This window comes from Aethina tumida, chromosome 3 (assembly GCF_024364675.1).
Source record: "Aethina tumida isolate Nest 87 chromosome 3, icAetTumi1.1, whole genome shotgun sequence".
NCBI classification, from domain to species: Eukaryota; Metazoa; Arthropoda; class Insecta; order Coleoptera; family Nitidulidae; genus Aethina; species Aethina tumida.
Window position 1 is genome coordinate 33,023,722 of NC_065437.1, and position 26,730 is coordinate 33,050,451.

Below are 26,730 nucleotides of genomic sequence, written 5' to 3' on the forward strand. Positions count from 1 at the left end.
TGTACTTCTTATTTTTCCACTTACCACAAAATCTAAACCAAATTAATTAAAATAAATGCGTAGTAAAAAATTAATTTATTAGAAATTATTCATGTTATAAAAGTTTTACTTGTGAAAAAATACGTGTAAAAAACATATTATTTTGTTGGATGAATTGGGTGGTCCATGTGACTAAGATCTGGTGGGTTCTTTTCGAATTCGCTGATCTCTTTCATGCCACCTTCAACAATGGCCCAAAGTTCCGGATACTCTTTCTTGTAAGTCTGGTACCATTTAGTGACTAAATCATACTTTGAAAAGTCGAAGTTGATGGCTTCCAAACACATAGTAGCTGTAGCCAATTGGAAATCAGCAATGGTAATTTTATCTGAAAATACAACGGTAAATACATATGCAAAATAATGTAAAAATTAATTTTTTGCAGAGACGTATATTCTAGTGTAAATTCCTTATCAAACATTTACAGTGGTGTACTAACGATATTAAAATGCAATGCTGGTACTTTTATTGCCATTTTTATTGGCATAAGATGCAATTTAATACACATTTAGAAGCACTAAAGATTCCAGTTTGAACATTAGAAAAGTTGAAAAACATATATTTATTTATGCATTAATTCCCCTTAGTTTTTAAAACAGGAACAAGATAATTTTTCACCATGACCATTGCACGTCATAAAGTTTATCCGGAAACGAAACGACAAAGGAAAATGAGAAATTGCTTCTTAATAAGTCGGGGACAATTTCAAATTACAACGTCATTCGAATATTTAAAAGACATTGGTGGGGATTTATGTTCTCGAGTTTCTGCTTATCTAAAGTTTGTTGAGGATTTAAATTAATCCAAATGTTTATTGCTGTAGAAACTTGATTTACTTCGTTTCAACCTAGTTTTAAATTAAGTCAACAATAGACTCTGTATTCCAAATAATTCAAATGTTTGACTTATTACTTTGTAGTTGTTTCTATTTCAAAATACGCACAGACGAACTTGGCGAAATAAAAAAGATTTAAACGGTTCCCTAAATGTTCAATTTTTTATTTTAACGAATTTAATGTGAATTCTATGTTACGTATTCTATCAGTAAGTATACGAGTGCAAAATAAATCACCTATTGTGAAAAGTTGCTTGCTGAAAAGGCGCTGTTCGATTTTATCAAAGTACATAAATCTTTAGTTTTTATTAACCATATGTTGTTAAAAGCTCAGACACCTCCAACGTTATTAGCTGCTCAGTAATAGAAAGAGCCCGATTAAATTACGTCGGCAGAATAAAAGTTAACAGTGATATAACTTTTATAATTCTTAATTAAAATTTCATCATAAAAAATATAATTCAAATGCGGATTTATGAGATTTATCACATTTTATGCGGCACTTCACCTGCTAATAAATAATGAATGCATTTTAATAATATATTTTGCTTACCTCCTGCTGCATATTTAGTACCCAATCTCTTTAAATAGGTATTAAAATTGTCCAGGGCAATATGAGTTTTTTTAAGACTCAATGGAGTTCTTTGATATTTGAAGAAAATAGGAGCCATCTTAAACCAACATTAGAGTCACTAATTAATCATTTTAATGGGCCATAATACTTACAACATGCTCGGAAATGTAACGATAATAAGTGGATAAATTAAAGCACAGACGATGATTTACGATAGCCCTTGCTTTGGGGTCTTTGGGATACAAGCTATCATCTTTTCCGTATTTGTCAACTAAATACTGAAGAATTGCGTTACTGTAAAAATATATATTTATTAAAATATAATAAAATTATAAGGTGTTAGTAATAATTAATTAACCATTAATTAACATTAAAAAATATGTAGGTATTAAATATATTTACAAGTGTTATGTTACAATTCGTTATTATTATTAAACAACCTTGATGAGACCTGATACAAGGCCAAGATCTTACCTTTCACCCAGATAAAAACCATCGTCATCTAAAACAGGAATCTCTTTCTGTGGGTTTTTCTATAACAATGGATTTAGAAATTTATACAAAATATTCACAAATAAGTCATATTAAAAACGCAACTTTCTTCTTTTAATGTATTTAAAAATAATATAATATAAACACAAGAGACTTTCATGTTTTTAGAAAACAAATTATACAGCACTGAAAGAAGGATTTATGTTTCTGATGCACACAGCAAAAGAAAACATAAAAGTTATTCGTTAAACTTTGCGTTGCATCATTAAATTTTGTTGTAATATGTAAAACGAGTATCCCTTCATTTTAAAATTTCAAACTTCTGCCAAGTTTAATGGACTTTAAAAGGATTTTTATTTCGTTTTATTCAGTGTTTCTTTATTTTAAACTTTGCAATTTCATTTAAAATCTATTGTTAACAGTAAAATTACAACTCTTGAACTAAATGAAAACACAAAAATTAAAATTTATACATAATTTAATGAATCAGGAAATTTTGAATAGAGATGTAATTACCTGCGCAAATTCTTCAGTCATATGCTCTCCGAGTCCAAAGTCGACGTTAATCAAAGTAAAATCCAAATTTAAAGCTTTCAGGGCCTGTCTCACAGCCAGAGACGGTGGCCCATCCGAAACAGAATACAAAGTAAGCGGCATTCTAAAAATAAATTAAACTTACTTTATGTACGGCAAATCGGCGTTTGAGTAAACGAATTAAATTTCTTTTAACCTACCTAAACACTTGCGTGCTTTATTCACTGTTTAAAAAACCAACTGAAAGATACTGAGCAGTATTCAACAAGAAACGGGAAATGTAACAATTTAGATCAAGGACATTATTATGAAATTTTAAATCTTGTTATATGCAACCCACATTACGTGTTAGAATCAAATATGGCAGTATAGTGGTTTAATATATATTTAATATATTTATTAGATGTTGAATAAAATTAAACAAACAACCCACAAGTACGTATAAAATCAAATTTTGTTGGTAAGCAGCACCCTAAATTATACACTTAATTATTATCATTTACTGTGTTTAAAATATTTCTTCCAAAAATGAACTTAATTTAAAATTAAAAATGTTTAAAGGTTTTGTGTGTTAAATATCCTATTATTTAATGTTTTTTACTAAAACAAAATATTTGAAATGAATTTTAATCTAAGAGGATGTTGGATTGCAGTGTTGTCAACGCAACTGACTCGCAAACCACCAACCGTGTTGAAAATATGTATTTTGTTTTCAACTAACCTCAAAACAAAATGTAGGTAACAATTCAACCATAAGCAATGGAAAACACTGAGAACAAAAAATTAGCATTAACAGCTGGTAATATTTTGATATATTAGATTCTGAAATCTTGTTAATCCGTATCCGTTTCAGATCTATATTTTTTAATTCAAAGATTTTTGAGTGCTGGCCCTTTAAAGAAAACATTAGCAGTGAGTAAACAACAATGTATTTTATTCTTATGTGCTTCATATCATTTTTTTCAGGTTCTCAATGAGGAACTTGAACAGCATAAGGTTAGTAATGTCACATATGTTGCAAATATATTTGTTAACTGTTCTCTTTTAGATTTTACCAAGTAGGATTGACTGGGAGGGAAACAATCATGATAGGACTGTTGAAGATATGGTAGATTTTATTATTAGATGTTTTAATTGGATCTAACATACTCATTCTAGGAGCAACAATTCTCCCACATCAGACCTGATTTCCTATTACAATTGTGCTACCAAGCCTCAGATACATGTGGAACCACCCTAGATGCCTCAACAGTATGCTCCTTATTAAGCACAAGAAACAAGGATCTCAAAAAACCTTTCAGTAATTTTAATCAATATCAGAAATATGTTACAAGATACCATGGTGTTCCAATTTATGATATTAAATTACCTTTTAATTTTAGTAAGTTGTTTGTTTGTCTTATGTATGGGCATAGTTGAGTAGTTTTTATGTTTTAGTAAATGGGTTAAGGGGCAGGGAAATATCAGGTCCATTTGCCAGACAACGAGCAATTACTCCATCTTTATACAGTGCCATTCAAATTCAGAGGATTACGCTTGGTCATTTATCAGCTGTTTATTGTCTACTATTTGATCATTCAGGAAAATATATAATTACAGTAAGTCTTCATACAACAATAGTGACTACACAAAATGCCAAATATAAATATTATAATGACAGAATAACAGTGTATGTTTTTTGTTTATTAATATTTTTATTAAGGTGTGATAAATATTGAATTTCACATATATTTTTATCATTTGTTATTTCAATACTTGTATATTGTAAATTATATAATAACAGTCCTATCACATTTATCAGGTTGTGAGGATGATTCACTGCAATAAAGTGTACATTTCCTTTGATTTAATAATAATAATAGTAAATTGATAAGTCGATAGTTCCTGAAAATTTACACATATATGTCAAAAAATTGACGTAATTTTCTCTTAATTTTATTCTGTATTAGAATAACTAAACAATTTAAAATTATTTAGGGTGCTGACGACTTACTAATAAAATTATGGTCAGCCAACACGGGCCGATTGATCGCAACATTCAGGGGTGCTTCGTCGGAAATTACGGACATAGCCATCAATGTCGAAAACACATTAATAGCAGCCGGATCCATGGATCGCATACTGAGAGTATGGAATCTGCAGAACGGCGTGCCCATTGCCGTCCTAACCGGACACACCGGTTCAATAACTTCCGTAAACTTTTGTCCCACGGACTGTTGGAATTTTCGCTACCTAATCAGCACAAGTTCAGACGGCAGCATCGCATTTTGGATGTACACACACGAAATCGGTAAAGTCAATTTCAGATCGACTCCGATAATGTACCAGGAAAAGATCAGACCGGGCCAGGCCCAAATGATATGTTCCTCGTTCAGTCCCGGCGGCACGTTTCTGGCAACAGGTTCTGCCGACCATCACGTGCGCGTTTATTACATGAAAGGCGACGAAGGACCACATCGTATCGTGGAAACGGAAGCGCACTCCGACCGTGTTGATTCCATACAGTGGGCTCACTCTGGGCTCCGTTTTCTCTCTGGTAGCAAGGACGGAACTGCTATCGTCTGGATGTTCGAACGTCAACAGTGGAAGAATGTCTGCCTTAACATGACCACCAAGTTATCCACGTAAGTTGTGCGCATAAGGTTTAACGTGGAGAGCATTAGTTTTTGTTGTTTTAGCGCAAAAACCACAAGCGAAGATCCAAAGAAACTAAAGGTAACGATGGTGGCTTGGAATTTATCGGATGAATGGGTGATAACGGCAGTGAGTGACTACTCGTTGAAAGTCTGGTCGCCAACCACGGGTGAACTGGTCAAAGTACTGACCGGCCACACAGACGAGGTGTACGTATTGGAGTCACATCCCCACGACGCTTACGTGGTCTTGTCGGCCGGTCACGATGGCCAACTGTTCATATGGGATTTAAATCGTGGTGAAATTGTATATAGATTTTTGAATACAATAGAGGGACAGGGTTATGGAGCAATTTTCGACGTGAAATGGGGTCCGGACGGACGAGGATTTTCGGCATCCGATTCTCACGGGCACATTTTGACTTTTGGATTTGGTACTGGAAGCGTCTTCTTTGAACAAGTAACATTTAAAAACCAGCAGAAAAATCTTACGTGCTTATATGTATATTTCTTATTTTTAGTTACCTAAAGAACTATTCTTTCACACGGACTACAGGCCTTTAGTGAGAGATGCCAATCACTATGTCCTCGACGAACAAACTCAAGTTCCTCCACATCTCATGCCTCCTCCATTTTTAGTCGATATTGATGGAAATCCTTATCCTCCGATGTTGCAACGTTTGGTTCCTGGTAGGGAACACTGCAAGACTGAACAACTAGTACCGAATATTGTCATTGGCAATGAAGGTATATACTGCACAATATTAATTTCACGTATCAATTTTTATGTTTTGAAGAGTTTATAGAGTAGATATACATCCTCATTAATATTTATATCGTTTTAATTGGGACTCTTCTTGTTCTATTTTACTCAATGGGGAAAGGAGGTAAGAAAATTCTAATTCTTACGATAAATACTTTCACCATACTTTTTTTATGCAATTATTTATCATTAACGTTTCATATATACGTATATTATAATATACATATAGTATACATACATTATTAGTATAATTTAAAAGTACCATGCAGAAAATTGTTTAAAAAAACCTATTCCAGGTACACAAGAAGTGATTCAAGATATCGAACATCCACCGGTGTTAATACCGAACGAAGAAGACAGAGGGACCGGTTCCGGATTGCGTCTAGCTCGCAGGTAAATCGACATTGAACCCAAATTATTGTCCTATTCATGCAACTTTTCAGTTTGTCAAACAGAAGTAGGGACATGGAACGGTTGAGGAACAGCACCGGTGATTGGCAGTCAGATCCCAATATGGAATGGAAAAGGAACACCCTAGTGCCTCCGCTCAGGCCAGCACTGTTGGAAAAGTTCAAGGAATACCGAGAATGCATTAAGGACAACGAAATTGAGGAGTATCAAAAGCAATTGAAACTGAGACCGCACATGATTTGCACAAGCACATCCAACAACGTCAAATCCACTGATAAAAAGAAAAACAAAACTGCCAAATATCTTACCAGAGCTCAACGGTCTGATCTTCCAGCTCCTGAAGTACAGGTTTGAAATTTATTTTTTTGTTGTGGATTTGTGTTAACCTATGGAAAAATCAACAGGGTCCTACTGATCCAGTAACTTCGTCAGATAATGACGACGACATGTCCGAATCGTCGGGCTATTCGGATTGGATGGCGGAGGAGGGGGTCAATTTAGAGCCGCCTAAACGATCAAAACGTCGCCAAGTACAGTTGAGTATCTCGGATCCTGACGACGACGACGATGATGACGACGACGAAGACGACGACGATGACGAGGAAGAGGATGATGATGAGGACGAAGATGAGGTAATTGAAGGGCGCGCAGGAGGGAGTAAAAGACTTGAGAGGACAAAACGGAGGAGGAGGAGGCCACCACGTGAGGTAAATGCTGATAAACACAATGAGAGAGATAAAGACAAGGTAACTTAATTTCAATGGAACAACAACAATTTTTGATGTTGCATGTTTCAGGAATTAGACGATCCAAAACCATCGACGAGTACCGGAAGCGTTCGAATATCTAAAAAACTTAGTGAGCAATACAGATTGAGCGAATGGCTTTCTGAGACGATTCCAAGAAAGTCTCCATATTATCCTCAAATGGGAGATATTATTGTGTATTTCATTGAGGGCCATCAGTTGTATCTAGACGCGGTGAAACTGAAAAATGCCTACGATATAAATACGAAAGACTTGCCTTGGAATAAGTTGGATATCAGAGTATGTAAAATTATAATTGTAATACTCACATTTATGTACTAATACATAATGTTTTTTAGGATCACGAGTACGTAAAAGTTATCGGTATTCAATATGAAATTAAACCGCCAAGACTGTGCTGTCTGCGTTTGGCTTTATTGGATGACGAGGGTCGAATGACCGGCAATATTTTCACCGTCAAGTATCACGATATGCCCGACGTTTTAGATTTCTTTGTTTTGAAACAAACTTATACCACTGCCATTTCACGCAATTGGAAAATTGGTGATAAGTATGTCTGATTTAGTAATTATGAAGTAAAGTAACTAATAATCTGTAATTGATAAATAGATTTCGTTGTATGATTGACGACGGATGGTGGATAGGCGAAATAATCAACAAGTCCCCAGCATCGGAAAAATATCCGAATTCCTCGTTCTTAAGTTACGAAATACGATGGGAAAATGGAGAACAGGAGAAGATGTCACCTTGGGACTTTGAACCAATAGATGAAAACCGTAAGTTTTTTTATGAATTAGAAATTATTATTTAAAAACGAAGTGATTCTAGGTATGCCAGCTAACGAGAACGAAGCACTGCCAGTTCAAGAAGAAGAAATGAATGCAATATTGTACAAACCAGTTCCGGAAGACTGGCCTAACAATAACCGGGACGAGGTATCCAAAAACATATTGGAAGGTCTCACCAAAGTGATGCAATTAGCGATTGCCGAACCTTTTTTGGTTCCAGTAGATTTAAGTATTTATCCTACATATGCAATGATTATAGAGTATCCTATTGACCTGTCCACGATAAAGGCAAGGTTCGAAAACAATTTTTATAGAAGACTGACTGCCGCACAATTTGATATTAGGTACCTGGCGACCAATGCTGAAAAGTTCAATGTCAGACATAGTGTAATCGTAAAACATGCCAGAATATTAACTGAACTATGTCTCAGGATAGTTAAGTAAGTACTTGTTATTTCAAATTCATCTTCTAGTAACTTCATCTTATTCTTACAGAAACTGTACTGGTTATGTGGATGTACAAACTATTTACCACGAACTAGTAGACACTTATGATTCATCAGATACTGAGGACGAAGTGGAGATTGATCCGTCTAGCAGTAGAACTCTGAGGTCGCTGCCAAACAGAACACTAAGAGAATCCAGCGAATGGAAGAATGAAGCGAAGAATCTCATCGACGCTATGTGGGAAGCTGAAGACTCCATACCTTTTAGAACACCAGTTAACTTATTCAAGTATCCTGGTATGTAAAATTTTAATAAATTTTGTAGATATTAAAAGAGTTTAACTAATCTATTAACAAACAAAATGTCTTTATTACAGATTACAAACAAGTTGTGAAGAATCCAATGGACTTAGGCACTGTCAAAGAAAACTTGTTGAATAATAAATATAAAACTCCTGAAGCCTTTAGCAAAGACATGAAACTAATTTTTCAAAATTCTAGAACGTACAACACTAACAAACGATCAAGAGTAAGTACTTTTTGAACCTTTATTATGTTTGTAACCATACATTAATTTTCAGATTTACGTTATGACCGTACGTTTGGCAGCTATATTCGAAGATCACATGTCTAAAATAATAGAAAACTGGAAGATTGCGAAAACTCAAGAATCCGATGATAATTCTGATGAAGAAACTAGCCGTTCCTCTCTGCGATCTTCAACATCCCGAGCTGAATCTACAATTAATCCAGTCAGCAGGGTGAACAACAAGATTGAGTCTAGTGGCAGTGACAGTGAAGACATGCCGCTAGAAGTGTTGAAAACTGGTAACAGAACCAACACAGAAACGGACAGTACTAGTCAGGAAGTAGTAGATGATCAGGTTCATGTTGAGGAAGAGCAGTCGTCGAATTCTGAGTCTGAAGAGAGTTACAAGCCGGAAGAGGAGTACGCAGGACCTTCAAGGAACTCGAGGACTACTAGGAAAAGGCACCAAACGACATCTGACGAGGAAGAGGAAGAGCAGGAGGAAGATGTAGAAGAAGAGACTACAGAAGATTCGGACGATTATGATAATTACCGACGGAAAAGGACTAGTTTACGCAAGAGACCCGCGAGAAAAAAACAGTTTTATGCTAGTCCATCCGACGATAGTGATGATGATTGTTTGTCTGTGAATACGAGAAGTAAGCGAAGAAAACTGGCTAGTGATAGTGACAGTGATGATAGGCCTCTTAGGACTCCTCAAGAGGGTGAGCAAAACGGAACGTATTTCTCTTCGGTGAGCAGTCGGGGGAGGCTGAGGAAATTGACACCTAGAGCGATTGCTTTAATGAAAAAGTAGGTTTTATGTTACTTGCATCTGAATTTATACACTATATAATTGTTTTAATTTAATTGTTAAAGTAATTGACAACAATTTTTATATTTTCGTATTGATTATTACATTACAGATATTATTTGGGTTGTATTTAGCAACTTTGTAATATACCTACCTACTTTATTTATTTTTAATTATGATTAATTTCATTTAAATTATATTGTTACACTTATTGATACATTTAGTTCATTCCAAATATACACATGTACGTTTTATTTTTTTCCTTTAATGTTTTCCAAAACCTTATAGGTAAGTTTATATTTATTTGTTTTTAGTTTTGCTAGAATATTCAAAGTAAAAGAAAATCGAAACATTACCCTGTAGAAGAATCATATTTCATAGAAATATTTGAAAAGGACTGTTAAATTGTTATTTCATAATTGTGTGCAAAAACATGTTAGTAACCAGCCAGGTAAGATAAAAGATTATTCTTTATACCACCTTAACACCACACTACAGTCCATGTCAACACAGGATCTAGAAATTATTCGAAATTTCTTTAGAATTGTATAAACATAGAACTATGCGTATATATTATTTAATTTCAGACACTCTCAAAATTCTGAGAGCGAAGAAACAAGCGACTCGAGAAGCAGGGAAAGAAGAACACACAGTGACGACAGTAACAGTATGGACAGACCACAGTCGTCTGTGCGTTATGAAGCTAACGGCAGCTATTTCGCAACTGTTAGTAGCAGAGGAAGAATTAGGAAACCTACGCCCAGAGTCAAAGACTTACTAGGGGGGTGCGTTAATTAATTATGTTCGCTGATGACTTGTTTAATCAGTAAAAATGTTTCTTATGTATTCATGTCTATATTTGGAAATTATGTAATTCTTATTGAAACATTCTCTATTACTTTGTTGTATATCATTCGGTTGTCACGATTTTATATCAAGGCTTAAGTCATTGTTAGTACATTTTATATTTACTAATGTATATCTGTATTTAAAATATACTTTATATCTAAATTTCGTATCATTTCCTTACACATTATCTTTTAAAATAATGTAAAACCTTATTCGATAATGGTTCAAAATATAAGGTCTCTAAATATGTAACAGAATTTAAAATTACAATATCCAAATGAATTTATCATCTGATATGAAAAACAGCTAGTAATTCTGATTTAAACTTGTAATTTTCATCGCAAATCGGCAGCATTGTTTAAGGAGCTTAGAAGAGTTATTTCAGTAAATAAGAATGGTGTTTTATTTGCATATAAATTAAATATTCCTTCTTCCCCTTTCAAGCGTCATTTGATATCTGCCTGGAATTGCAAAACATTAACTGCGAAGGAAATCTGCATAATTAAAAACAAACTTCCCTAGAAAAATAAACAGACCTCAAAGTGGAAGTCTGAAATGTGAAATAAATGATCAAAGACCTATTAATGAAATTTGCATGTTTACATTACGTAAATTAACTCTGGAATAGGGGAGGGTGGCCGCGTTATTGGACGTGGACGCTCGAGGGTAGAGAGCGCTGGCACGTTCGTTGGGGAGTGCGAACAGGCGGTTTTCCACAATCCGGTGAAAAGTCGGGACATGCGCGCTAATTGTCCTGAAAATGCGCCACCGCTAAAACACGTTCCGGGTTTCTGCTGAATTTTATACGAAAAGGAAAATCAATATTAAGTGGAAGGATCTCGAGGTGTAGACAGACAGTTCTGGGTATTTGGAACTGTTATGTTTTCAACATACGACATGAGTTTATGACTAAAAATATGATACATTTCACTCATTTAACACATACACGACCAGTGCTTAACTCGCGTTTGATTCAGTTTAAGGAGCGTAACATGTGAAAGTGTTTATTTTTCCCTTTTGCAAAAATGCATCTACATTTTGAAAGGACACTGAATGCCAAGAGTGATTGTCCTATTCTTTCGTTGACGTGGATGGGTAAAGTTCCTGACGAATTGCCAGAAGTAAGTAAAATTTATTGATTTTTAATTACTTTTCTTACATTTATTTTTTTACTTTATATGTTACATTAAATTAGTGTAATCAATTTATTTTTTTTTTATTTCATATTTCATTATTTTATGTTTGTATTGTTTTCTCAAATATATCTTCAAATTAAATAATTATCCTTATATAGATTGTATATTGTTATAGTAATTAATTATAGATATTGGACTAATAAAATATTTTTAAATAGAAATTTATCTAAATAAAAACACAAAAAATGAAAATAAAAATGTATTGTTCAACCTCCTTGAATAGATTTAGCGTGATTGTTAGAAATTACGGCACTCGATTGTTAGAAATAATTGTTCATGCATGATTCTCGGTCAACTTTAAGGAAATTAAATCATCAATCAACTGTGTTTGATCGATAAAAACATTAAGTGTGTTTTAGAGCACTTTTGTTGTTCTATATTCGTTCTTAATGCATTAACAATTATTAAACAGCAGTTTTTTTTAAACTGTGGAAATAATAAGACGATAAGTATTTATTAAGGATATTATTGAAAGCAATTGAGGCCATAGGAAAATTGAATGAAATTAGGACATTTTATCGATGGAATATAAAATTAAGATAATGATGGAACTAGTAATATCTTATTCGTAATCTATAAATAGACTTAAATTTAACTAAGATTATATATCATAAAACACAATTTTGCCAAAATTATTCCACTATCGAAAACCAACATAATGATAATATAAAAATATAATTTGATTTATCCCATTCTTGGGTAATTCGAAACGTCAGACCAGAAACCTGTTCTAGATTAATAGTTATCGAACATCCATTTTAAACCAAAAACATGCTAATTACGAATGAATATGGTAATTTGGGGCGAACTAATTTATCAAGTCCCTGGATTACGGAAACGGTCTGCGTGTTCGCGAAGTTAAAATACAACCACCAATAATTCAAATTGCAAAACAGCATCAAACCATTATCGAATTCTCGAATAACACTTTAAATGTGTGTGGGTAGTTACATGTTTGCACATAATGGCACAATGCACGTGTGTATGCCCCAGATAGAAAACAACCAGGAATTCCGCAACGGATTTGTCAATATTATATTTTGCCGTTATTGGATGGCTGTTCAATTCAACTAGCAAACATTATCTATTCTATTTGAAGTTCATCTTAGCATTCTTCTTATTTTCTCACTTTGTTTTGATATACTTTCCTTGGAAATAAATTAGGTTATTTATACTCATAAAATTGTATTGTTTTATTTCTACAATAAAATGTTCATTACTTTAATTCGTAAGCTAGGCAGTTCAATTCAAATTCAACAATGCTTAAATAAATCACACAAACTAGAAAATGAATAAATTAGGGAGACATGTTCTTGAAGACCGTGTGGTGAAAAGGTCGGACTCGTTGAAACTCTGCCAAATTCGTATCCACAAGCGAACTGGACCTTTTCCAGACACTGGTCAATAAAGTAATTGAATATAAATATAATTTCATTTCCCGACAAACTTAAGTATTACGTCTAGTACTGCATACTAAAGCTAAATAACAAAATCGTGCCGCATTTGCAAAAAAATGGAATTTATTTTTTAAGGATGAAGGATGGAAATTAAATAGGACCAATTACTACCAAGAAGGATGGCTTGCAACAGGAAATGTAAGAGGCATTGTTGGTGTTACTTTTACTACAAGCCACTGTAAAAAAAATGTTGAGTTTCCTCTCCGTACAAATTATAACCTTAGGGGCCACAGATCGGAGGTAAATCAATTTAGTTAAATTTGCGTCATTGCTAGAATAAAAATCTAATCACAATCTTTTATGAAAAAATTCTTTTCCAGGTGATATTAGTAAAATGGAACGAACCTTATCAGAAGCTAGCATCATGTGATAGTTCAGGTATTATTTTTGTATGGATCAAATACGAAGGTCGCTGGTCAATAGAATTAATTAACGACAGGAATACGCCTGTGACTCATTTCTCTTGGTCCCACGATGGCAGAATGGCTTTAATTTGTTATCAGGTAATTAAATTTGCATTTGATTAGCTGCTTTAAATTACTCACTATGTCAGAAGTATAAGACCCCAATTAGTTCAATGCTAATCACGACAAACATATTTATGTGGTAGATTTAAGATAATAAAAAATATATTTCAGACTTTATTATTTCAGGCGCCACACAATTCTCATACTTACATAAAATTGATTTTCCGTAAAGTCTTTAATTATGACAGCATGATTCAATTCACAGAGACACAATAAGATGAACACAATATTCCATTATCGTATGTTATTGTCAAAAGAAACTGTAATATTTCATCCAAACAATTTATTAATTTGCCAGTTATAAAGTGTCGCTTCTCTCTAACTAACCATCTTTACATATTTATTTCAAAAATTCTTATTTTAATTTTAGGATGGTTTTGTTTTGGTGGGTTCAGTGGCTGGCCAAAGATATTGGTCTTCAATGTTGAACTTAGAAGCGACAATAACATGCGGAATTTGGACTCCAGACGACCAACAAGTTTATTTCGGAACAACCTCCGGACAAATCATTGTTATGGATGTCCATGGTGCGATGGTGTCTCAAGTCCAATTGGGTTCAGAGGTGGGCATAACTTCAATGGCTTGGTCATGTGAAAAGTTTAAAATGGAGGAAGGCGACGACAACGAAGCGGGAGTAACGAATTCAGGTATTTTATTCAGTTTATCTATTATTCTTATGACTGTGCTCAACTCCCAGCAGATACGCGTCGTAATTCGTTAAATTTGCGTATTGGTTTTTCATTATGGCCATTCGTACGATGATAAAAAGCAATTCGATAGATAATTACTTCCGAACTGGCAAAATTGAAAGGAAATTGGTTAGATGGAACATAATAGAATTAAAAAGCATTTAGATATATGAATCGAAACTTTCTGCCAAACTCGCATTTAAATTTAATGGTTTTCAGAGATAGATGGAATGGAACAAACAACTAAATTTATATTTCCTTTTACATGATTCTTTTTATTTTTGTATTCAATCTGAGTTATTTATATTTTTCCAGCTGAAAGAAAATTTGTGCTAGCAGTGTCATTGCAAAATGGTTACATTTATCTTCTGACCACATTTGACGACGTGTCTCCAATTCACATAAACACAGGTCTTCAAGGACCTCTTTGTATGGAGTGGAGCAATTCTCGAGAATTTTTAGCTGTATCCGGCGTAACCATTAGAACCTCACCCAACGGTCCACAATTGGAATACACCAATGTATTAAAATTCTATAATGAAAAGGGAATTTTACTATATTCAACAATCATACCAGAAACACATGTGTGTATTTAATTTTAATTTGAAAACTTGTAATCTATATTTAATTAATTTAATCCTTTAGACCCGTGTATCAACTTTGACTTGGGGCCACAATGATAAAAGGTTGTTCATAGCAACTGGGACTCAAATTCATATAGCTTGGGTGTCCAAGAGGATTGCCTCTCTTCAATTACTGTGTCGTCTCCGCATCCACGACATGATTCCCAATGAAGCACACTTGTCTTTGTTGCCTTTACCAGTTCGACTCAGAAACATCATTGGGAATCTGTTTGCTCAAACTATAAGGGTAAAATGAAGTCTCATTTACATACTATTATATTATATTAACATGTGTTTTAGTGCTGCATTCCTGAACCAAGTGCTCTACGTGAGTTTGTGTCCAAACCTCCAATAGGTTCAGTTCGTTTACACTGCACTATGATAAGACACGATGATGAGAACAATTTATCATCCGGTACGTGTTATACCCTTTATCTGGAATATTTAGGAGGGCTTGTGCCTCTTTTAAAGGGAAAAAGAACTAGTAAAATCAGACCGGAATTTGTCATCTTCGATCCTCAAATGGAAGGTAGAATTTAATAAAAAATAAAATATTGAATAGCATTGTAAATAAATTCATTCCCAGAGACACATTTACACAATTCGGCAGATTCAAAAAGTTCCTCATCATCTTCTAATTCTGCCAGTGGAGGGGGTTGCGTTACAGACTCCTCCGATACGGAACGCGAAGAAGGTTGTACAGGTTCCCCCAGAATGCAGAGAAGGAAGAAAAGAAAGAACAAAAACACGTATCTGTCATACAATGAAAGACAATTCTTGAAGCAAGATGACACGGATCAAGAAGATCTATCATATGTGGACACACTGCCAGAGGTAAATAAGATGAACAATTTTTAAATAGTTCTCTTTTTCATCAAAAACTAGGTATTTTGCATTAAAATTTAGATTAAAATATATTTTTAAAAAAAGTATCTGTTATATAATACATTTTTATAATATAACACAAACCTAGAAGGAATGCAAAACATGTAAATAGATGATTATTTTTATGCAATGAAAAAAAACTCATTTGTATTTTTCTCATATTACTTGGCACAAAAAAGTTGGTAAGTAAATTTTAACTAGAATTTAATGCAGTAACTATTGCAGTTCGACGCCATACAAATATTTATATTGCACTTCACAATTTTTACAGAAAAAAAAATATTTTAAATGCTTAAAACAATGATTTATTTTTTTATTCACATTTTCATTGCACAATATTTTTGCAGTTCCCTAAACCATGTAAATACATCTATACATGACCTTTAACATCGTTTGAAAGATAATTGCTAATTTATAAAGTCAAATGTAGAAATAATTTCAAGTTCTTTTTTTTCAGCAAGTGCGATTGGTGGAAGTGACTTCGAATATCTGGGGAACGAAGTTCAAGATCCACGGCTTAGCTACCTCCGTTCCAGCAAATTTGGGCCAAGTGACGTATAAAACATCTCTTTTGCATTTACAACCACGCCAGATGACTTTAGTGATGACCGAGCTTGGGGACGACTTTCCGGTCGGCCCGGATCCCACCTTCAATCCGAACCTGTTTTCGGAGGATGAGGAGGAAAACCTGCAAGCCGACGTCAAAACTAAAGCGGCACGACTGTCCATAGACAATAGCCCCCCAATAGCGCCGATGAGTCCGCGGGGAAACTTATTGGGCAAACAGAAGTGTTCGTATCTCCACGATACCAATGTGAGTCCAACCGTCGCACCGCCATCAATCGCAAATGAGTCTTATGAAGAAAAAAATTACGTAGAAATTCACGATATTGTTAGTTGTAATGATCATATCCGTCCGCAAACATCGGGATGCACACATTGTGCACAACCAAATTTTCGTCCAAACAGTTCACAGAGCACCAGTTTCATAGGCCAATTTAAAAATGGCAATCAACATCCAACCAATCAGAGACATGCCATTTCGCCAATTTGCTGTGAAGTATCCGTGCCAGCCTTACAATCACCTAAAAATGCAGTGGCTCCTAGTGATATTATATTTGATAGGCCACCAGCCCCTACAATTATTTCTTATTCGCCAAGTGACTATTTTAGTACCGTTAACAATACGCTGCAAGTCAAGTCCAATATAACGCACGATCATTCCAAAAACGATATTTCTGTTACTTTTAATTTAAACAATGAACAGCACAAGCCAATAGTTATTAAAAAAGCTGATCTAAGCTGTAGTAATGGACCAGATAATGTTAAGAAGTTGAACGAACCGTTATCAATGGCAAGTAAGGAGTTAAAGTTTATTGACGAAGAAAGAAGCAATGGTTTATCTGGCCCATCTACATCTAAAAAATCCCCTCCGTCTACATTTTTTATAGATCCAATGGTTAGAAGCTGCAGCGTTGGATATCTAGACATGGTTGAAGCACAATTAGTACCTAACGATGCCTCACTTTTGCTATTGCGAAAAGACATCCCAAAACGTTTAGTATTAGTCAATAAAAAACCAAGAACAAAACGTCAAAGCAGACTTAGTACTCGACAATTGTTAGACAACAACGCGAAAAACTCGAGAATGAATCCAAATCTGAAAAACTGCGGTAAATCGAGAAGTCTAGACTCCAGTGATATTTTTCCAAATAACGAAACGAACAGTATTTCTAATTTTATTATAAATAAGGAGGAAGTTATACACGAAGTGGGAGACACAGTACAGGAGAAACCAGTCGATAATAAACAAACACATAGTGTGAACGTGGAAAGTAATAATAAAAAATCAAACTTGAAAAGAGATTTCTTTTCATCACCTCTAATGAGACGAAAGAAGGCTGATAATAATAACATTAACGTAGGAGATAAGAAAAGTAGGGACAGGGGTAAATCAAAAGATACCAACCAAAACAATGAGGTGGCTGCCACGGAGAAAAACGGTACTCCGATCCATACTCAAGCTTTAGCCAATTTGGAAAAGTTAATTACAAGGCTTAAGGAAGACAGCAAACCGTCTTCTCCTACCATGTCGCCTAGAATGCCTAGAAGCTCTCCAGCTTCTCCATCGCCCAGTAAAAAAGGTTAAACTAAATAAATTGTTTATGAAAGTCTGAGTCTAACATATCGAATTTTAGGTATTCGTCCTCAATCATCTTCTCCGATAAGAAGAAGACTCCTGAATTCGCCCCTGTTAGGTCGCAGGTACAAAAAGAATAAGAACCAAGAAAGTTCGGATGACGAGGTGACCGCATCCGGTGACGAGGTCTGTAACGGTACCAATTACAAGGACCTGGAAACGTTCCAGAAGTCACAGCTGAGACAAAAGGTAAATATATTGTAATGTTCTGCATCGGATGTTTATTTAAGTTTAGTTGAAGAGGGGGAAAATCGAGCCGAACGGGAGCAGTTGTAACAACCACGTCGTCCCCCAAAGGAGGGAGTTTGTGATGCACAACAAGGCTCCTATGTGGAATGAGAACAGTCAGGTTTATCAATTGGATTTTGGTGGAAGAGTTACACAAGAGTCTGCGAAGAATTTTCAGATTGAATTCAGAGGGAAACAGGTAAATTATAATGATATTTGAATGCATATTTATATAATGGATTTATTTTTTAGGTCATGCAATTTGGAAGAATTGATGGAAACGCCTATACTCTAGATTTCCAATATCCATTTTCGGCCCTTCAAGCATTTGCAGTTGCTTTAGCTAATGTTACACAGAGACTTAAATAATTTGTTTATGTTGAATGTGCCAATTTCGAAAAATGTACTTAATGTCTTTTTAGTTATTTCTATTATGTATTGTATTAATTCATACAAAAAGATATATATTTTATAGATTAATGTTTGAAAAATTTGTTACATACATATAAAAAAATGGTGTCGTTTTTAATTAATATTTTTATTGTATTTAAATGTTGAATATGATATTTCCATGAAATGCTTTTTTGAATTATGTTTGTTTCAATTTTACCCAAGTCTTATTATTAAATATAATAATATTTCACGAGGATGTACAAAGAATAAATTCTAGTCCTAGCTCCCATAACAGTAAAAAATATATCATAAAACATAAAATAAAACTTATTAAACAACATTTTTGCATTGGTAAACCAATTGGTACATATGTAGGTAACAAGTATAATAACTGAAAAAATGCAACACCCAGAACACATTCAGATATTTTCATAAAATTTGGATAAAATTTGGTATTCAAGTAGGTACATATTGAAATATGTGTTAATAAGACAGTGACGTGGAGAAAGATGGGATCATCGCTTTGCTGTGTCATATTCATAACACTATGGGTGTAATGATATGGAGTGCTATGGTAGCAGGTAGCAATTGGGGATATTGAAAAAAATATATGTAAAAGACGCATTAACATTGCCTTCTTATTATTTTATCTTTTAGAATTTTTTAATTCAAAGTGCTCATGAAAGAAATTATTTAGTAAACATACACTTAATAAATTTTACATAAATCAGCAATATTTATTTTTGATCAAATTTATATGAATATAAAATTTAGACATTCTGTCTTTCATGGACATAGATGACTATTTAACACCTTCTCTACATGCCTTCTATGTAGTTATTCAATTTTTCTTAGGGTAAATAGGCGTCTAAGCTCTTGAAGAGTATTAGAGACAGATTGATAGTTCGAATGTCGCCGTTTCATCATAACCAATGCATGCCGGATAGGATTTAGATCAAATGAACTCTTGAAATGGGTAAAATTCTCAAACTCTTCGATTTAGTAGAAGACCTAGCATGGACTAGACACAAACTCGACTATCATTCATTCATTCATTTGTGAAAAATGCATATTTCTATTTTTGCATTTAGTGAACAGTGAACCTTGTCCAATCCAATAGTTACTGCTTATCTTCTAAGCAGTCCCCAAGGGTCTCTGTTCCATAACAGAACCGATATGAGCTCCTATAGCATTTTCTAACTGAAAAGCCAGTTCCGAGTCCCTACTGATTCTCTATCGCAAATATAGGTCTTCATTTGCTGTATTTTTCCTTGGTCTACGACTCTTTGATTTAGAATATCAGTTTAATAAAATGGCATAGGTATAACAATTATACGAACAAAGGTCAACAATAATCACTGCAAAAATAAATTATAGTTACAGTTTATAGACCTCATTATCTTTTTGTTTCGAATTTCATAAAAATTAATAAAACAATCCCAATATATACCATTAAAGTGGATCCATTTTAATTCATAAAAATATAATATCTGCAATTTGAATTTATAAATCTACTACAGTAAAAAGACAAACTAAAAGTTTTCAAAAATTACGGTACTTTCCAAAAATTTTGTAAGGTACTTTCATTTTTCTTTGGCTGTTTTCAAAAAAGTATAAAAAATAAACAAAATAGTCAAAAATTAATTTCTCGATTACCCTCATTTACGTTCATAACATGTTTATTATTATTTTAACCATTTTGTTAAAATTTTGTAAACAGTTCAATTTCCTTCAGTTTAATTTTGTTAAAATATTATTACAGAAATTTTTACATAAAAGGTCAACTTTATCTATTTTCTAACAGATAGTATCACATTCATCTAAAATACAGATAGATGGTATTTTTTGTAACAAAATAAATTTCCATTGTTTACACAAATTTTATTGTTCTATGGTTATCACATATCACAGGTGAAGGAGATAATAGTGTTATAAAGTGACAATTATAAAATAAATAACACTAGTCTCTAGTAACAAAAGTCTAAAGATTAAGTACGTGGCCGTCGATACTAACTTGGAAGGCCACAGAATGTTTATTGGCTGGGAATACAGAACTCTGTGCTGGTTGGTTGGCAGTCGGTGCCACGGTTTACACTTGTATCTGACGTGACAGTAGCTATATGAGCTAACCTATATTCTACTATTTGTTTACGCGGCAGTGTTTTAAAATGAGGCCCAAAATAGAAGAAATACAGCAACTTCTCGAGGAATACAATCAGACACACATATTAAAATATTGGAATGAACTGGACAACAAGGATAAAAAAGATTTTTTAAACAGTTTAAGTGAAATCTCGTTCGGTTCAATAAATTCAATGTTTACGGCAGCATTGAACAGTTTGAAAGTTGATGTGAAGCAGTTAAACGACTTTATAAATCCAATACCACACGATCAAATCGAGGTGGCGAATAATGTGAGTAAAGATGTCCTGCAAAAGTATCGTCAGTGTGCCTACAAAGAAATTAGCGAGAACAAAATAGGTGTTTTGTTGTTAGCCGGTGGTCAGGGCACTCGATTAGGAGTTAAGTACCCCAAAGGCATGTTTTCGGTTGGTTTGCCTTCGAAAAAGACCTTATTCCAGCTACAGGCTGAAAGAATTCGTAAAGTACTGGAAATGTCCTATTCAGAAACAAAAAAACACGGCAATATTTATTGGTACATAATGACGAGCGAAGCAACCAACGACATTACCGAACAGTATTTAAAAAAGAATCAGTATTTTGGACTGAAAGAGGAAAACATAATAATATTCCAACAAGGGTATCTTCCATGTTTAGACAACGACGGCAAAATTATTCTCAACGGCAAAAATTCCATTGCCATGGCCCCCGACGGAAACGGCGGCCTCTTTAAAGCACTGCACCGTAACGGCATTTTGAACGACTTTGAAAAACGTGGCGTAAAATATGTCCACGTCTACGGAGTCGATAATATTTTAGTCAAAGTTGCTGATCCGGCTTTCCTCGGCTACTGCATATCCAAAAACGCAGATTGCGGTGCTAAGGTTATCAAAAAAACACACCCCGAAGAACCTGTCGGTGTTATTTGCAAAGTGGATGAGCACATAAAAGTGGTCGAATACAGCGAGATCGATCCGAAATTGGCAAGTTTGAGGAACGAACTCGGCGATTTGGTGTTCAGCGCCGGAAACATCTGCAATCATTTCTTCACAACCGACTTTCTTCGCAAAGTTGCTTTAGAACACGAAAACGATCTTCCATTACATGTAGCATTGAAGAAAATTCCTTACTTCTGCGATGGCAAACTGATAGAGCCGACCCAACCAAACGGGATCAAAATCGAAAAGTTTGTTTTTGATGTTTTCCCGTTCTCTGAAAATTTCGTGTCGTGGGAGGTGGACTGTGCCAGCGAGTTCAGTCCCGTGAAGAACAAAGAAGGGAAGGACAGTCCCGAAACGGCAAGAAACGATTTGCTTAAACTGCACAAAAAGTACGTTGAGCAAGCTGGTGGTGTATGCAAAGGAGACGTGGAAATTTCGCCCCTGGTTTCTTATGCTGGGGAAAATTTGCGGGATTATGTGCTTAATAGAGAATTAGATGATTTGACGGTTTTGGATTCAAAGGAAGTTGTTTGCACGAATAGATACATTTCTTGATTTTAATTTAAATTCGTCTTGTGATACGTACTGTTAAAGCTTTACTAAAATTACTTACATTGGTTAAGTTTATTGTAAATATTTTTATCTGAGATTTTATTTATATTTGTAAAAAGTATAATTTTGACTGTTCACAATAAAAACATTTCAACTAAAGTGTATTTATTAGTGGGTAAAGAGGAACAATAAAACCATGTTTTCTACAATATTTGTGTTATATCCTAGAATTATCGATTTTATTAACTATATGCACATAACATTATTTCACCTTGTAATAAATAACTGATAAGTCGCCGCACATTTTATTGTAAATGTGATATAGATATTTTTACAAATCAATAAGTACGTAATGTCACATTGTTAACATTCCTAAAATTCTTTTATAAGATACATTAAAATAATAGTATACTTACTAAGATACGAGATAAATTTGAATTAAACGGGAAGATTGATAATATTTTGTGATAGATTGAAGCAATTATTGTAACATGCTATGCAATTAAATAATATAAAACTTGCTAATTCAATTTCATGCCTACATAATTTATTGTATTATTTCTAAGAAAATAAATTTAGTCTACTTAAATATTAACTTACTAACTTAAATACTTTAAAAAAGTCTTTTGTTAACAAAACTAATTATTATTTTGGTCCATTGTGTGATAATTTGATGCGTATTCTTATAAGAAATTTGAGAAATTACTCCTTAAAATTTTATTTATCAAGGCTACTACGTGCACGTCATATTAAAATAAGAATAATTTCATAGATTAACAGTAAATTCTTAATTTGTTTCGACAAAATTCTTATATGAATGATATATAAAATTATCAAACAATGAAATCAAAATAACAAAAGATTATATGACAAGCCATTGCCAAATATTTTGATATATTGAAAAACATGCCTCATGAAAATTATTAGTAAGTTTCTCAGAAAATAAATAACGAGTAACTTCCATTTCATTTCATTAGTTCTATTGGAGACTCATTGTTCAGAAGTGCCGAAATGGCACTTTGTCAACTTTTTCTACAAAGTGAAGCAGCTTACGCCTGCGTTTCTGAACTGGGAGAAATCGGTCTCGTTCAATTTAGAGATGTAAGAATTGTTATCAAATCCAATAAATAGAAAAAAATTAACATTCTAATGCAGTTGAATCCTGACGTAAATCTGTTTCAAAGAAAATTCGTAAACGAAATTAGAAGATGTGACGAAATGGAACGTAAACTACGTTATCTCGAAAAGGAAATACAAAAGAACAAGGTTCATCGACATTTTTCGGGAGAATCGCCCATTGCTCCAGAGCCTAGAGAAATGATAGAACTGGAGGCGACATTCGAAAAACTCGAGAACGAACTGATTGAAGTGAATCAAAATGCAGTCGCACTGAAAAGAAACTTTCTGGAGCTTGTGGAACTCAAACACGTATTAAATAAAGCTCACATTTTTTTAGACGGGGTAAGTTGATAAAAATATTTTGCCACTTACTTATTTATAATATCGATACATTGAAAGAATAATTGGGCTTAAACGTAACAGTTTTGTACTAATAAATAAAGGTGGGGTTATTTCGGGCAATAATTTCATTAGGCTGAACAAGAGGACTCTTCCCAGATTGGATCACACGATCAGCTGAACCTCTTAACAGAAGATCAACCTCCCAAATTTGGAGGAGTCGTTGCGCTCAAACTTGGGTATTAAATTGTATTTATTAAATACAACTCTAATAAAATATAACAAATTTTAGATTTGTAACTGGAGTAATTAAACGAGATAAATTTAATATTTTCGAAAAGACGTTGTGGAGAGCATGCTTGGGAAACGTTTTCGTCAGACAATCTGAAATACAAACCAAACTCTTAGATCCACATACAGTAAACATCTAATAATATATTATTATATTGATTAATTATACAATATTTAGGAAGAAGAAGTGTATAAATCAGTTTTCATCATTTTCTATCAAGGAGATCAACTGAAAACAAAAGTCATCAAGATTTGTGAAGGATACAGAGCGACTATTTATCCATGTCCTGAAAACATTACGGAACGAAGGGAAATGGCTGTTGGTGTAATGACTCGCATTGAGGATCTACAAATTGTATGCCTTATTAACATTAAATTACCAACTCCTAATGTTGTTTCGTTAAGGTTTTAAATCAAACTGAGGATCATAGACGTAGAGTGTTGTTGGCTGCCGCTAAAAATATAAAAATCTGGTTCATAAAAGTGCGAAAAATTAAAGCCATATATCACACTCTGAACATGTTCAATTTGGATGTAACCCAGAAATGTCTGATTGCCGAGTGTTGGGTACCAGTCAAGGACTTGGACAAGATTCATTTGGCTTTACGAAGAGGAACAGTAAGCTTTAACTAATAATTCTATAATTTTTTTAAACCGAATTGTTTGCACAGGAGAGAAGTGGAAGCTCAGTACCACCAATATTAAATAAGATGGACACGAGCGAAGAACCTCCCACCTATAACCACGTGAATAAATTTACAAAAGGATTTCAAATATTAATTGATTCATACGGAATTGCCAGTTATCAAGAAATGAATCCCGCCCCTTTCACTATTGTCACGTTTCCGTTTTTGTTCGCTGTTATGTTTGGTGATTTAGGACACGGATTCATCCTGTTTTTATTCGCATCTTGGATGATCGGCAAAGAACGACAATTAAAACACAAATCCAAAAATGAAGTAAATGCATTAATCTCATCGCAATAATAATTATTAATTCAGTCTATTATTCAGATTTGGACTATATTCTTTGGAGGTCGATACATAATATTCTTTATGGGTATTTTCTCAATGTATACCGGATTAATTTACAATGACATATTTGCAAAGTCTTTAAATATCTTTGGAAGTACGTGGAAAGTTTCCAACGAGACTAAAGAATACGTATTAGCTTCTCGTGCTTCGGTGATGCTGGATCCTGCAACCAATGAATTCGTAGGTTTTTCATATCCCTTTGGAATGGATCCGGTATGGCAGTATTCAAAGAATAAAATTATTTTTCATAATTCTTTTAAAATGAAGATTTCAATTATACTGGGCGTGTTTCACATGCTGTTTGGGGTAATCGTTAGCTTTTTCAATCACATGTATATTTCAGTTATATTATTTAGTGTTTTTATTATTAACAACAACTTTTAGACATTTCAAGAATATAATTAGCATTTTTTGTGAATTCATACCGCAGCTAATTTTCTTGTCCTTTTTATTTTTATACATGGTCATACTCATGTTTATAAAATGGATCAAGTATTACGCCTCTAACGATCGTAAGGTTTATTTATCATTTCTTACCGTATTCATAATTAACTACAAAATTTTAGCCAAGAATATTAAAACTAGTACAAGGTGTGCGCCGTCAATATTGATCACCTTCATTAACATGATATTGAATAATCATGCCGAATTTGAGAAAGAGTGCGAGTCTCCGTTCATGTTTGAAGGGCAGCGAATACTTCAGCAGTGTTTGGTCATCTGTGCTTTAGTTTGCGTGCCCTGGATGCTTCTAGCCAAACCTCTACTAACTGTAACCACCAATAAGAAGCCCACTTACTCTGTAATAACTGCAATAATCAAACGTTAATGATTAATAATGGTTATAAATCATAGACTACTGAACAGTCGATAACAAGAAGTATAAGCTACGAAACAACGGATACGATAGGGATGATTGGAATGAGGTCGGGCTCGACAATTGGCATCCAGCAAGTGGAGAGAGATTCTATAGGTGAACTCTTCATTCATCAATCAATTCACACTATTGAATATGTACTGGGCTCAGTTTCACACACAGCTTCTTATCTGAGATTATGGGCTTTGTCATTGGCACATTCGCGTAAGTTTTGCGTCCATTGGATATACTTGACAAAAATTGATAATATATTTTCAGAATTATCGGAAGTGCTTTGGAGCATGATTTTAGATAAAGGACTGACGATGACAAATCCTTATATAGGAAGCATTGCTCTTTACATTATTTTCGGATGTTGGGCTGCTCTGACTGTCTCCATTTTGGTCGTCATGGAAGGATTGTCCGCCTTTTTGCATACACTACGATTACACTGGTATTTAAATTGGCACATCTTAAAATTGTATCTAACAGTATGTTTCAGGGTAGAGTTCCAAAGTAAATTTTATATGGGATCTGGTTATGTTTTTCAACCATTCTCATTTCAAACGATTCTATATCTCTCTACCAAAAATGAACAAAACGTTTAATTTTACTGTCTCAGTTAAGTTTTGTAATATAAAATAATAATAAATCATTAACCCTAATAAGATTGTTTTTTTATTTTTCATTACACACTATTTTACAGGTTTTTGCGTGACAAGTTTATTGCCAAAATAGCCTAATTACCAATAGACAAAACCACCAAAGATCTTGGACACACAAATATACAAAATACTTACAACATTAA

General features: G+C 33.9%; 5 protein-coding genes across 14 annotated transcripts; 4 read left to right on the plus strand and 1 right to left on the minus strand.

Annotated features, from left to right (window-relative positions):
• Positions 1 to 56: 56 nt before the first annotated feature.
• Positions 57 to 2,764, minus strand: LOC109602151 (glutathione S-transferase 1-1). Its single transcript, XM_020018479.2, has 6 exons — positions 2,675 to 2,764; positions 2,457 to 2,598; positions 1,923 to 1,981; positions 1,601 to 1,742; positions 1,428 to 1,545; positions 57 to 367 (listed from the first exon to the last, which is right to left on the minus strand). The coding sequence occupies exons 2-6, from the start codon at positions 2,595 to 2,597 to the stop codon at positions 138 to 140; spliced, it is 690 nt and encodes a 229-aa protein (XP_019874038.1). The 5' UTR covers position 2,598; positions 2,675 to 2,764; the 3' UTR covers positions 57 to 137.
• A 371-nt stretch (positions 2,765 to 3,135) lies between these two features.
• LOC109602152 (bromodomain and WD repeat-containing protein 3) lies at positions 3,136 to 10,471 on the plus strand. Of its 7 annotated transcripts, XR_007547449.1 has the most exons (21): positions 3,136 to 3,273; positions 3,328 to 3,386; positions 3,441 to 3,470; positions 3,523 to 3,582; positions 3,633 to 3,855; positions 3,912 to 4,072; positions 4,452 to 5,098; positions 5,153 to 5,567; positions 5,629 to 5,854; positions 6,167 to 6,263; positions 6,314 to 6,629; positions 6,686 to 7,027; positions 7,079 to 7,327; positions 7,387 to 7,598; positions 7,658 to 7,824; positions 7,868 to 8,276; positions 8,332 to 8,579; positions 8,660 to 8,811; positions 8,864 to 9,624; positions 9,940 to 10,076; positions 10,213 to 10,339. XR_007547449.1 is itself a non-coding variant. In XM_049964279.1 (20 exons), exons 1-20 carry the CDS (start codon positions 3,234 to 3,236, stop codon positions 10,421 to 10,423), a joined length of 5,025 nt encoding a protein of 1,674 aa, XP_049820236.1. In that variant the 5' UTR covers positions 3,136 to 3,233; the 3' UTR covers positions 10,424 to 10,471. The 7 variants fall into 7 exon arrangements, 6 of the variants coding, with proteins under 6 accessions (XP_049820236.1, XP_019874039.2, XP_049820238.1 ...); XM_049964279.1 differs by lacking the exon at positions 9,940 to 10,076 and having other exon boundaries at positions 10,213 to 10,471; XM_020018480.2 differs by lacking the exon at positions 9,940 to 10,076 and having other exon boundaries at positions 7,877 to 8,276; positions 10,213 to 10,471.
• A 900-nt stretch (positions 10,472 to 11,371) lies between these two features.
• LOC109606403 (tubby-related protein 4) lies at positions 11,372 to 18,869 on the plus strand. Of its 2 annotated transcripts, none has more exons than XM_020022965.2 (12): positions 11,372 to 11,595; positions 13,203 to 13,367; positions 13,448 to 13,630; positions 14,025 to 14,301; positions 14,659 to 14,927; positions 14,989 to 15,213; positions 15,267 to 15,495; positions 15,553 to 15,800; positions 16,309 to 17,995; positions 18,050 to 18,240; positions 18,287 to 18,478; positions 18,532 to 18,869. In XM_020022965.2, the coding sequence occupies exons 1-12, from the start codon at positions 11,500 to 11,502 to the stop codon at positions 18,646 to 18,648; spliced, it is 3,879 nt and encodes a 1,292-aa protein (XP_019878524.1). In that variant the 5' UTR covers positions 11,372 to 11,499; the 3' UTR covers positions 18,649 to 18,869. The 2 variants fall into 2 exon arrangements, with proteins under 2 accessions (XP_019878524.1, XP_049821138.1); XM_049965181.1 differs by having other exon boundaries at positions 18,293 to 18,478.
• Positions 18,870 to 20,600: 1,731 nt separating this feature from the next.
• LOC109602147 (UDP-N-acetylhexosamine pyrophosphorylase-like protein 1) lies at positions 20,601 to 22,816 on the plus strand. The gene has a single exon (XM_049965777.1). The coding sequence runs from the start codon at positions 20,841 to 20,843 to the stop codon at positions 22,287 to 22,289; it is 1,449 nt and encodes a 482-aa protein (XP_049821734.1). The 5' UTR covers positions 20,601 to 20,840; the 3' UTR covers positions 22,290 to 22,816.
• Positions 22,817 to 23,009: 193 nt separating this feature from the next.
• Positions 23,010 to 26,716, plus strand: LOC109602139 (V-type proton ATPase 116 kDa subunit a 1-like). 3 transcript variants are annotated; one of them, XM_020018469.2, is made up of 14 exons: positions 23,208 to 23,387; positions 23,442 to 23,747; positions 23,904 to 23,983; positions 24,037 to 24,163; positions 24,214 to 24,390; positions 24,441 to 24,653; positions 24,707 to 24,994; positions 25,049 to 25,401; positions 25,454 to 25,581; positions 25,636 to 25,868; positions 25,922 to 26,147; positions 26,202 to 26,376; positions 26,425 to 26,543; positions 26,629 to 26,716. In XM_020018469.2, the coding sequence occupies exons 1-13, from the start codon at positions 23,298 to 23,300 to the stop codon at positions 26,528 to 26,530; spliced, it is 2,502 nt and encodes an 833-aa protein (XP_019874028.2). In that variant the 5' UTR covers positions 23,208 to 23,297; the 3' UTR covers positions 26,531 to 26,543; positions 26,629 to 26,716. The 3 variants fall into 3 exon arrangements, with proteins under 3 accessions (XP_049821736.1, XP_019874028.2, XP_049821735.1); XM_049965779.1 differs by lacking the exon at positions 26,629 to 26,716 and having other exon boundaries at positions 23,010 to 23,387; positions 26,430 to 26,590; XM_049965778.1 differs by lacking the exon at positions 26,629 to 26,716 and having other exon boundaries at positions 26,425 to 26,590.
• Positions 26,717 to 26,730: the final 14 nt, after the last annotated feature.